Source organism: Colobus angolensis, unplaced genomic scaffold (genome assembly GCF_000951035.1).
Source record: "Colobus angolensis palliatus isolate OR3802 unplaced genomic scaffold, Cang.pa_1.0 Scaffold246, whole genome shotgun sequence".
NCBI classification, from domain to species: domain Eukaryota; kingdom Metazoa; phylum Chordata; class Mammalia; order Primates; family Cercopithecidae; genus Colobus; species Colobus angolensis.
The window spans coordinates 1,716,589-1,728,850 of record NW_012115666.1 but is presented as its reverse complement, the minus strand read 5'-3'; the positions used below and the strand labels follow the sequence as shown (position 1 = coordinate 1,728,850).

Here is a 12,262-nt window from a genome sequence, read left to right as displayed (position 1 = left end):
CTCAATCCAGCTTAAATCAGAATAGGGGAGTTTATGATAATATTTCACGTGTTGAGGCTCAGAAAACAGCACCCCAAAATGAAGACCTCAGAAACAACAGTGTTTCTCCAACCTCCTGCCCTGCTGTCTCTCGGTCCCATTTTCCCCCATGCTAGCAGAATCTAGGATCCCCCTTCCCCAGGGTGGGTCACAGAAACTAGGATCCCCCTTCCCCAGGGTGGGTCAGAGAAACCAGAATCCCTTTTTCCCAAAGCCAGTCATAAACCTAAAAATATTACTCTAACCTTCCTGCTGCCTTTCTGTGCAAAAACTAGCCGTGAGGAAATTGTCTGACCAACCTTGTTTGACTGTAAGTCATAAGACCCCCATTCCAGAGAGGGCCCTGCCCCACAGCCTGAAAGAAGGAATGCTGCTCAGAAAGGCCAAGAAGAATCCAGGCAGACAGGCCTTGCAGGGTTACCTGCCTCTGTCTATTAGCATATGATCATATTTTGTCCAACCACATTTCTTTTTTTTTTTTTTTTTTCCTTTTTAGACCGAGTCTTGCTCTTCCATGCAGTGGCCGGATCTCAGCTCACTGCAAGCTCCGCCTCCCGGGTTTACGCCATTCTCCTGCCTCAGCCTCCCAAGTAGCTGGGACTACAGGCGCCCGCCACGTCGCCCGGCTAGTTTTTTGTATTTTTAGTAGAGACGGGGTTTCACCATGTTAGCCAGGATGGTCTCGATCTCCTGACCTTGTGATCCGCCCGTCTCGGCCTCCCAAAGTGCTGGGATTACAGGCTTGAGCCACTGCGCCCAGCCTGTCCAACCACATTTCTACACAGCTGTCCATACTTTGTTGAACCCAAGCATAAAAATGGACAATTTCTCCTGTATCTTTTTTTTTCTTTTCTTTTTTTGAGACCGAGTTTCGCTCTTGTTGCCTTATTGCCCAGGCTGGAGTACAATGGCGTGATCTCGGCTCACTGCAGCCTTTGCCTCCCAGGTTCAAGTGATTCTCCTGCCTCAGCTCCCCGAGTAGCTGGGATTACTGCCACCATGCCTGGCTAACTTTTTGCATTTTTAGTAGAGACGGGGTTTCACCATGTTGGCCAGGCTGGTCTCGAACCACTAACCTCAGGTGATCCATCCACCTCGGCCTCCCAAAGCGCTGGGATTACAGGCATGAGCCACTGTGCACGGCCCTCCCCTGTATGTTTGGGTCTTCATTCTGAAGGCTCCCAAGGAATACATGTTAAATAAATTTGTATTCCTTTTCTCTAATTAATCTGCCTTTTGTAAGTTGATTCATCAGCTCACCCTCGGCCCCTGCATAGGTGTATCTCATAGAGCTGGAAAGCAGGGCCGTAACCAGAAAAAGTGTAGACTGAGGAACTGGGAAGCTACTGAAGACCAAGCATTCATTCTCTTGGTTATTTTCTCAAGTCAGATTGTTTCTTGTCTGACCCTTCCTATGTTATTCTCTTGCTGTGAACAGTGTGTATTTCTCCTCTGTGCCTCTTGTTGAAAGGGCTACCCAGAGCTCCTGGGATTGCTGGATAACATGATCATTCTGTTTTCAGTTTTTTGAGGAACCTCCATACTGTTTTCCAAAGTGGCTGTGCTAATTTACATTCCGCCAGCAGTGTACAGGGGTGCATTTTATCTGCATCCTCACCGATACTTGTTATATTTTATCTTTATTGTAGTAGCCAGTCTAACAGGAGCGAGGTGATATTGCATTGTGGTTTCGATTTGCATTTCCCTGATAATTAGTGATTTGGTGCAGTTTTTCATCTACCTGTTGGCCATCTTCATGTCTTCTTTTGAGAAATGTCTCATCAGGTCCCTTGCCCATTTTTATTACAACTCAGGATTAAGAAACTTACTCAAAACCACACAACTACATGGAAACTGAACAACCTACTCCTGAATGAGTACTGGGTAAATAATGAAATGAAGGCAGAAATAAAGATGTTCTTTGAACCCAATGAGAACAAAGACACATTGTATTGGAATCTCTGGGACACATTTAAAGCAGTGTGTAGAGGGAAATTTATTGCACTAAATGCCCACAAGAGAAAACAGGAAAGATCTAAAATTGACACCCTAACATCACAATTAAAAGAACTAGAGAAGCAAGAGCAAACAAATTCAAAAGCTACCAGAAGACAAGAAATAACTAAGATCAGAGCAGAACTGAAGGAGACAGAGATACAAAAAACCCTTCAAAAAATCAATGAATCCAGGAACTGGTTTTTTTGAAAAGATCAGCAAAACAGACCACTAGCAAGACTGATAAAGAAAAAAAGAGAGAAGAATCAAATAGATGCAATAAAAAATGATAAAGGGGATATCACCACTGATTCCACAGAAATACAAACTACCATCAGAGAATACTATAAACACCTCTATGCAAATAAACTAGAAAATCTAGAAGAAATGGATAAATTCCTGGACATATACACCCTCCCAGGACTAAACCAGGAAGAAGTTGAATCCCTGAATAGACCAATAACAGGTTCTGAAATTGAGGCAATAATTAATAGCCTACCAACCAAAAAAAGACAGCTGAATTCTACCAGAGGTACAAGGAGGAGCTGGTACTATTCCATTTGAAACTATTCCAAGCAATAGAAAAAGAGGGAATCCTCCCTAACTCATTTTATGAGGCCAGCATCATCCTGATATCAAAGCCTGGCAGAGACACAACAAAAAAAGAGAATTTTAGACCAATATCCCTGATGAACATCAATGAGAAAATCATCAATAAAATACTGGCAAACCGAATCCAGCAGCACATCAAAAAGCTTATCCACGACAATCGAGTGGGCTTCATCCTTGGGATGCAAGGCTGGTTCAACGTACACAAATCAATACACGTAATCCAGTATATAAACAGAACCAAATACAAAAACCACATGATTATCTCAATAGATACAGAAAAGGCCTTTGACAAAATTCAACAGCCCTTCATCCTAAAAACTCTCAATAAACTAGGTATTGATGGAACATATCTCAAAATAAGAGCTATTTACAACAAACCCACAGCCAATATCATAGTGAATGGGCAAAAACTGGAAGCATTCCCTTTGAAAACTGGCACAAGACAGGGATGCCCTCTCTCACCACTCGTATTCAACATAGTGTTGGAAGTTCTGGCCAGGGCAGTCAGGCAGGATAAAAAAAAAAGGGTATTCAATTAGTCAAATTGTCCCTATTTGCAGATGACATGATTATGTATTTAGAAAACCCCATCGTCTCAGCCCAAAATCTCCTTAAGGTGATAAGCAACTTCAGCAAAATCTCAGGATACAAAATCGAGTGCAAAAATCACAAGCATTTCTATACACCAATAACAGACAAACAGAGAGCCAAATCATGAGTGAGCTCCCATTCACAATTGCTTCAAAGAGAGTAAAATACCTAAAAAGAGAATAAAATACCTAGGAATCCAACTTACAAGGGATGTGAAGGACCTCTTCAAGGAGAGCTAGAAACCACTGCTCAATGACATAAAAGAGGACACAAACAAATGGAAGAACATTCCATGCTCATGGAGAGGAAGAATCAATATCGTGAAAATGGCCATACTGCCCAAGGTAATTCATAGATTCAATGCCATCCCCATCAAGCTACCAATGACTTTCTTCATAGAATTGGAAAAAACTACTTTAAAGTTCATATGGAACCGAAAAAGAACCTGCATTGCCGAGACAATCCTAAGCCCATTTTTAAATAGGGTTGTTTTCTTGTTGCCGAGAGAGCAGATTTCCCTTTTGCTCTGGAAAATCCCTGAATGGTGGCAGTCCTCTCTTAGTTACAGGGAGTGGGAAAATATAAGTGAATAAAACATGGTGTCCATCTCCTAGTGTATTTGCTTGAATACGCAGCAAAGCTATCTCAATATAGCGTCTTGAGTGAAACAATAAATCAAGATTGTTTTGTTAAGTGGTAAAACTCTAAAGAATCTTCATCCTCACTACTACTTAGAGAGCATAAAGTCACATCAAAAAGGAGGTGCTGTTTGATAGAGATAAATAGGTACTTGAGTATATTATAATAATTTTGGGGCGGGGTTATCTAAATAAAGTCACTTCGTAAGTTGAATCCCAGTGTATGAGGTGGTTTTGTGTTTTAAAATCTAAAGACTTAATTCATTACAATATGTTTTTGTTGGCTTTTTCCTATTTTTTGTGGCTTATCTTTTTCCTATCTTCTATTCATGTGTTTTCCAAATGCGTTAATTGGTGTCACCAAAAGGTCTGGTTTATTATCACCCTCTGCTTCAACTGATATCATATATCTCTTTCTCAAAATCACAATTTCTAATTCTATTTTCAGACATGGCAGTAATTTGATTATTTGTTTTGTTTTGGGGCCTGGAAAGAGACCCCAAGAGTTACTTTTAAATTAACGCATTTACCCTTTAGTCATCATTTCTTCATAAGAAGCCACACAAACTCAGAGTTCTTATGCCTCCTATTTTCATCATACAACGTTAGTTTTCCCATGGTAATTTTGCAAATTGTTACATTTTGTTATCTCAGAATCTTGATTGTGTTACATACTCTAATGAAACTCCATGTGACTCTGCAGCCCCTAATTTCATTTTTTTCATATGATTTAGGTTTAACTATATTACCATTCTGGAAACAGATACAAATTAGAGGAAAATTAGAAACCAAATTGGTACAACAGGTTCTCAATTTGATGATGCATTAAATTTGGGGGCAATTTATCACAAGTGGAAAAAGTTTAGATAGTGGCAATGGTCACATAACTGAATGAGAGCTCTTGAAGAAATATGATTTTCTCTTTAACGTCTAGTACAAAGAAAACTCATGTATTCACCACCCTTAATAGAATTCAGTACACGAATCATTGTATCTGTCACTAGGTCTAGATACTGTCTGCAGGCACTTCAATAGCTGCAGAAATTTTATCTTTTCTGGCAAATTTCTGGGAAAATGAATATGAGGAGAGAAAATGTGTTACATCGTGGAGGGAAAAACTGTAGCTCCACATGGATACTCTAGTTTACTCAGTAAATACCTAATACCTGTGATGATTCATTCCACAAATCATCACTGAGTATGTACATGTGTCAAGGAGTGTCCTTGGCACTGGAGATACAATGACAAACAGAATGACAAGGTTCCTATTGGGAAAGACAGACCAACTGATATTATATAGTGAACAAGAAAAAATTATAGGGCTGGGCGTGGTGGCTCACACCTGTAATCCCAGCACTTTGGGAGGCCGAGGCAGGTGACTCACGAGGTCAGGAATTCGAGACTAGCCTGACCAACATGGTGAAACCCCGTCTCTACTAAAAATACAAAAATTAGCCGGGTGTGCTGGTGCACACCTGTAATCGCAGCTACTTGGGAGGCTGAGGCAGGAGAATCTCTTGAACCCAGGAGGCAGAGGTTGCAGTGAGCCAAGATCACGCCACTGCACTCCAGCCTGGGTGACAGAGTGAGACTCCATCTCAGGAAAAAAAAAAAAAAAAGACAGAAATGATATACCATCTGTATGATCATATATGATACTTGTATGATTACACAATCATATGTGTATAAAGTGGAGAATTAAAATAAGAAGGTATTTTAGAGAGTAATTGAGTGGCCTCTTGAGACTAGCCAGCCAGGGAGTGCTCTGAGATGGGGCACTAGAATCTGAGAGGTAGAGACCACCAGAAACACAAAGAAACAAATGCATTTCTGCAGTCGGGCACCTGCTGACTCCTGGATTCCATTAGGACAGAGTAAGAGGCAAAGGTCATAATACGAGTTATCTATTGCTGTGTGACAGATTACTTCAGGATGTTGCAGTTTAAAACAACAAACATTTATCATCTCATAGTTTCTGTGGGTTAGGAATCAGGGCATGGCTTAACATGATGTCCTGGTTCAGTCTCTCAACACTACAATCAAATGTCAACGAGGGCTGCGGTCGTCTCAAGACTTGAGTTGGGGAAGATTCACCTGCAAGCTTACTCATGGGGTTCTTGGCAGATTTCAGGTTCTTGCTGGCTGTTAGCCAGAAACAACAGGTATTTGCCACATGGGCTTCTCCATAGGGCATCTCCCAAGATGGCAGCTGGCTTCTCTAAGAGCTAGCAGTGAAGAAGAGAGCAAGAGAAGATGCCCAAGGCAGAATCCACAGTTTTTTGGGAGCTTATTATTGAAATGACATCTCATCACCTCTGCTGCACCCTATTCTAGAAGTCTTAAGTCCAGCCTAGAGTCAAGAAAAGGAGATTGCACAAAAAGTCAATACAAGGAGGCGGCCATCACGGGGAACCTCCTAGAGGCTGCTATAAAAGTTGATCATACAAATTGGATTGTTCTTGTCATACCGAAATGAGAGTTGAGGGGCCAGGAAAAAAGCACTAAGACACATAACATTGCTCCAAGAATGTCATTCTCTGCAAGCCTGGATCCCAAAACGGTCTGCTATAACTTAAAACCAGTTTTATCTAATGGCTACTGGAACAACCTGCTTAGACTCTAAGACTAGTTTTAGCCACCACGGTCACTCACCAATTAGAGCTTGCCAGTTCCCCAAAACTTTGCTAGTGCCAGTGAACTTTCTTTCAGAATAATATGTAACATTTCTTCTTTTTCTGAAAACTGCAACCTTATCTTTGTTCTTTGGACATACTGAAGACCACCTGGTGTGTGTTTATGACTCCAATTGCAATTCTTGCTTCCCAAATAAAATGTTTTAAATTTAGATATATGCTTCTATATTTTATTTGACTTCAACACTGCCTACCATCATCATCAAAGGATGGAAGCTATTAGGTGAAAAGTTGATGGGGACTTTATAAAACAGAGGCATCAGACTGTCATCACCTGAATCCTTTACTCAATCTGAAACTCACTAAAGAACAATAAGACATTATTTGCCTTGTACTGTGAAGCAATCTGAAGTACATAGCACCATCTAATGAGGTACTTTTTCCAAAAAGAGGTGAGCTCAAAACCAATCAAGTCTTTAACAGACACCCATTTTATAAGAAATAAATCTATCCATTTATTTCTAAATAAATACATGTGATAGAAGAACAAGTTAAATGACACCACGGGGATACAAATCTAGAAGGCAGGACCTTCTACATGTCAATAGACCTATTTCTACAGTAAGTCAACTGCATGAAAAAAATGAGGAATCACTTTAGACTAAAAGAATCTTAAGAGACCTAACAATCAAATGCAATCTTTAGACCTTGCTTGGATACTGATCCAAACAAACCAAATAGAAAAATATAATTTTATGATAATAAGGTGACTTTCAATATAGATACAAAGATGGTACCAAGGAATTATTAACTTTTCTTAGTAAAGAATGCACTGTGGCTATGAAATAAAATGTCCATATTTTTCTGAGATGCAAACAAAAGTAACAAGGGAGACATAGGGCCTAAGTTTGCTATAAAGTACTTCAGCAGACACAGCAAACACAACAAAAGGAACAGATAAAACAGATGTGGTAAAATCTTGATAACTGTTGAATATAGATTATGGATATATGCAAATTCATTGTAGAATCCTATCCATTTTTATGAATGTTTAAACATTTTCATAAAAACAAGAAAAGTTATCAGGGGTGGATGGTTCTATAGCTGAGTTCTAGCTAGACTTCAATATTTCTAATATTGTTTAAATATCTGTGATCTTAAAAAAGATTAAAAACTCCCCAATTCATTGTATAAAGCTAGCATAACTTATAATAAACTGTTTTTTGTGTTTTGTTTTGTTTAAGAGACAGAGTCTTACTTTGTTGCCTAGATCGAAGTACAGTGGCATGATCATAGCTCATTTTAGCCTTGATCTTCTGGGCTCAAGAAATTCTCCTGCCTCAGCCTCTCAAGTGCTGGGACTACAGGTGCACACCACCACCCCCAACTAATTTTTGTAACTTTTTTTCTTTTTTTTTGAGATGGAGTCTTTCTCTTTCATCAGGCTGGAGTGCAGTGTCACAATCTCTGCTCACTGCAACCTCCGCCTCCCAGGTTCAAGCGATCCTCCTGTCTCAGCCTCCTGAGTAGCTGGGACTACAGACACGCGCCACCACGCCTGGCTAATTTTTGTGTGTGTGTGTTTTAGTACAGATGGGGTTTCACCATGTTGGCCAGACTGGTCTCGACCTCCTGACCTTGTGATCCACCCGCGTTGGCCTCCCAAAGTGCTGGGATTACAGGCCTGAGCCACCACGCCCAGCCGTAACATTATTTTTTAGAGGCAGGGTCTCACCACATTGCTCAGGCTGTTCTTGAACTCCTGGTCTCAAGTGATCCTCTTGCCTTTGCCTCCCCAATAGCTGGGATTACAGGAGCAAACCACTGTGCTTGGCTCTAAAATCTTTTTTTTTCTTTTTGAATTATTATATGCATGGAGAAAAATTAATAGCTGTGTGTAGCTTGAATAACTTTTGCATATTGAACACATCTGTGCAGAAAGATGAAAAACCAGAACACTGTGTGCACCCCAGATATCCCCCCCATGCTCATTTTAGATAGTATCTTCTGCTGAAGATAGTCACTGTGCTGAAGCCAGCATATTTTTTGTTTTTTTTTTTGGAAGATGGAGTCTCACTCTATTGCCAAGGCTGGAGTGCAATGGTACAATCTGGGCTCACTGCAACCTCCACCTCCAGGGTTCAAGCGATTCTCCTGCCTCAACCTCCCAAGTAGCTGGGATTACAGGCACCCATCACCACACCCAGCTAAGTTTTGTATTTTTAGTAGAGATGGGGTTTCACTATGTTGGTCAGGCTAATCTCGAACTCCTGACCTCAAGTGATCCACCTGCCTCAGCCTCTCGAAGTGCTGGGATTACAGGTGTGAGCCATGGCACCCGGCCACCAGCATACATTTTAATACCAAAATCTGGTTTTAAAAAACAGTGCAAAAAGTGGAGACTACAGAATAATTTCACTTATATGGAGACAACTTTTAAAAATAACATACTAGGAAATAGAATCTGGAAATATATTTTAATATCTACACAATCATTCATACATATATTGTTAACAATTTGCGTGCCATTATTTCTTGCATTCCCTCCAGGTTCTTACTAAAATACATACTTTATTAGTAGTTTTTTAAGAAAGGGATTATGGATAGTAAACATTTTTAGGCTAGCCGGGCAAAGTGGCGGGCGCCTGTAGTCCCAGCTACTTGGGAGGCTGAGGCAATTGGCGTAAACCCGGGAGGCGGAGCTTGTAGTGAGCTGAGATCCGGCCACTGCACTCCAGCCCGGGCGACAGAGCAAGACTCCGTCTTAAAAAAAAAAAAAAACATTTTTAGGCTCGTGTATTTTTTAACATATTTATTTTACCCCTACTCCTCAGAGAGAGTTTGGCTGCTTGTAGAATTACAGACAGCTGTTTTCCTTCAGCATTGTAAGTATATGGCACTATTGTCTTCTGACCTCTATTGTTAATGAGCGTTCTATTGTCAATTTGTCGTTTCTTTGTATGTAATCCATCTCTCTTTTGCAGGTTACATTTTCCTTTATTGCTTAGTGGTCCATAGTTTTGCTACACTATTTCTGGGCATAGCTTTATTTTCAATATCTTGCTAATCAGTCTGTGATTTTTCAGTTCAAGGTCTCCTGTGTTTCCTGAGACTTTTCTCTCATTTTATTTTCCCATATCACTTACTTTCCATTCTTCTATTTTTTTCTGTGAATTCCATTGTATACATTTCTGAACTTCTCATTCTACCCTCCAATACTCTTCTTTTTCTGCCTTACTGTGCTATGATCTATAAGCTTTTCAATGCTGTCTTCCAACTTGTTAGCCCTCTCTCTTCAGATATATCCAGGGTACCACTGGGATAATTTATCAAGGGTTATTATTATAATTTTCAATGACTGTATCTTTCACTTCCAAGATTTCCAATTTGTTCTTTTTCAAATATTTCTGTTCTTATTTCATGGATGCTGTTTCCTTCTTTGTCACTGGACAGTTAATAGATTATATTTAAGTTTTCATGTCGATCTCTATATGCTCAGGTGTTAATTTATTTGTCGAACTTACCAAATACTTTTATGATGACGAACTTCCTTGTGTGCTTAAAATTCCTTAAAAAGCTATTCTTGCTTGTGTGTTCTTCAGTTACATCTTTTCTTTTCACATGACTTATATTTGCTTTAGCGCTGGTCCAAATGGGTCGCACCGTCCAAACCACTTCTCACATTAGCAGATTAAACCGGACCTTTTGCTCTGTATTAATGGCTTAATTTTACAGTACACCTTCCTGTGTGTTGTACACACTCAGTTCAGATGTTCCATTGGGTCCTTGGCTTCTGTGCTTTTTGTGTATAAATTCAATGCTCTCGAAAGCAAAAATCTATGTCCAAAATATTTTCATACACTACATATTCAATTTAAGAGAATAAGTTCCTTCATTTTGATAATCAATTTGAGGATAAATGACCAAAGACTTGCGAACTATAGGGGGAAAAATAACATCAGGCATGTCCTGGCTCTCTACAAATTTCTTCTCAGTGTTGTATTTTACGTCTGTGAAGGAAACTGCCGTAGTGCGCCTCCACTTCGCAAGCCCCTTAAAATATCTCCATTCCAGATCCCTTAGATCCATGAACTGTCTTCCTGAAAAGAATCGTATTTTCAAAGAATCACATGGTGTTGTTACTCAACCTTTCATGACTCAGAGATGCTTCATGGACAGGGTAAGCCTATGATGAACTCGAGTCCCCTCTTTCTGGCAGAAAGCCATTTCTAAAGCTTTCTTTTTAATTTGTATTTATTGATTTATTTTTGAGACAGAGTTTTGCTCTTGTTGCCTGGGCTGGAGTGCAGTGGGGTGATCTCGGCTCACAGCAACCTCCGCCTCCTGGGTTCAAGTGATTCTCCTGCCTCAGCCTCCTGAGTAGCTGGGATGACAGGTGCCCGCCACCACGCCCGGCTACTTTTTTTGTATTTTTAGTAGAGATGGGGTTTCACCATGTTGGCCAGGCTAGTCTCAAACTCCTGACCTCAGGGGATCCACCTGCCTCAGCCTCCCAAAATACTGGGGTTACAGGAGTGAGCCACTGTACCCGGCCTAAAGCTTCATAAATTTAAGGGAGACCCTGTGATGTCGATTTCATGTAAAGCCCACTCCTAAACAGCAATTGAGTGGGTCTGGCTAACTGGGCTTGAGTGGACCCTGCAGGGCCCCGGCAGGTGGAGGGAGTGTCTCATTCTGTGCTTGGATCCTAACAGAATGTGCAAATGGAGAGAGCTCTGCAGAGCACTGAGAGCAGCAGGGAGGAGAAAAGGATCCTAAAACAGAGGGGAAGATGGGTCAAAAGTGCACAGATTGTTAGTGTCATTTCTTCCAAGATGCTAATGTAAGCCCTAAGTATAAAAGGGCAGTGGCTGAGCTAGAATTTGGCCATTCTCCACACTCACTCAGGACCCACAAGCTTGAGGTGTCATTAACAGTTACAATTCCTTCAAAGAGCCAATGAGCCAACAAGAAGGAATCAAACAAAGACACAACCCATGTTCCCCTCCCCAGCAGCCATTCCCCTTTCCCTTCCCTTCTACCCCTTTCATGGCTAAATACATTGTAATGCTAAAAACAACAACAAAAGCAAGGCTGAAGGCAGGGGCTGGAGTGTAAAACCAGGCGCCAATGGGCCACAGAAACAAGTATAAGGAGAATTATGGTCACAGCAGACAAGCAGGATGGCTGGTCTATTTCTGGTGGGCGACTTTGCTGTCCCCCATGTGGTGACATTTGAACAGGTCACCTGTAGTCCAAAGACTGAGCAGGCACCACCCCACCCCAATCAGTCCTCCATCCCTGTACTGGGAGGGCCTGGGCCTGCCTGGTGAGAAGTCTTTATACAGACTTTGTACATGTCTGAAGTAGAAGACATGTGCCAGAGACTCTTCACTGGGCTCATACCTCCCTAAGTAGAACAGATACTGCGACTGGCCATGGTGCTCAGCAGTCCGATCATGAGGCCAGTTGCCAAGTTTCAGGGAGTTTGACAAGATCTTTGTAGACCTGGCATAGCAAGAAGTGGTGGCAAAAAGAAGGAAGGGGATCTTTGACAAGAGAAAGTCCTAGAGCAGATAATTTTGGTGACTAAAGAGCCTCATGTCCCGAACTCCTGACCTCAGGTGATCCACCTGCCTCAGCCTCCCAAAGTGACCAGCCTGGCCAACATGGTGAAATCCCGTCCTACTAAAAATACAAAAAATTAGCCAGGCATGGTGGTGGGTGCCTGTCATCGCAGCTACTCAGGAGGCT

At 41.2% G+C, this 12,262-nt stretch overlaps 2 protein-coding genes across 2 annotated transcripts in view; both read right to left on the bottom strand.

The window, feature by feature from the left end:
- The window catches only part of ISCA1 (iron-sulfur cluster assembly 1), a 114,179-nt gene that overhangs the window by 37,875 nt on the left and 64,042 nt on the right, over positions 1–12,262 (bottom strand). The gene's annotated exons all lie outside the window — the stretch shown is intronic.
- LOC105514493 (chromosome unknown open reading frame, human C9orf153) overlaps positions 10,184–12,262 on the bottom strand; it is a 44,232-nt gene continuing 42,153 nt past the window's right edge. The window contains exon 4 of the mRNA XM_011945884.1: positions 10,184–10,608. Within this exon, the coding sequence (XP_011801274.1) occupies positions 10,563–10,608 (46 nt within the window). The 3' untranslated portion in view covers positions 10,184–10,562. The remainder of the gene's footprint in view (positions 10,609–12,262) is intronic.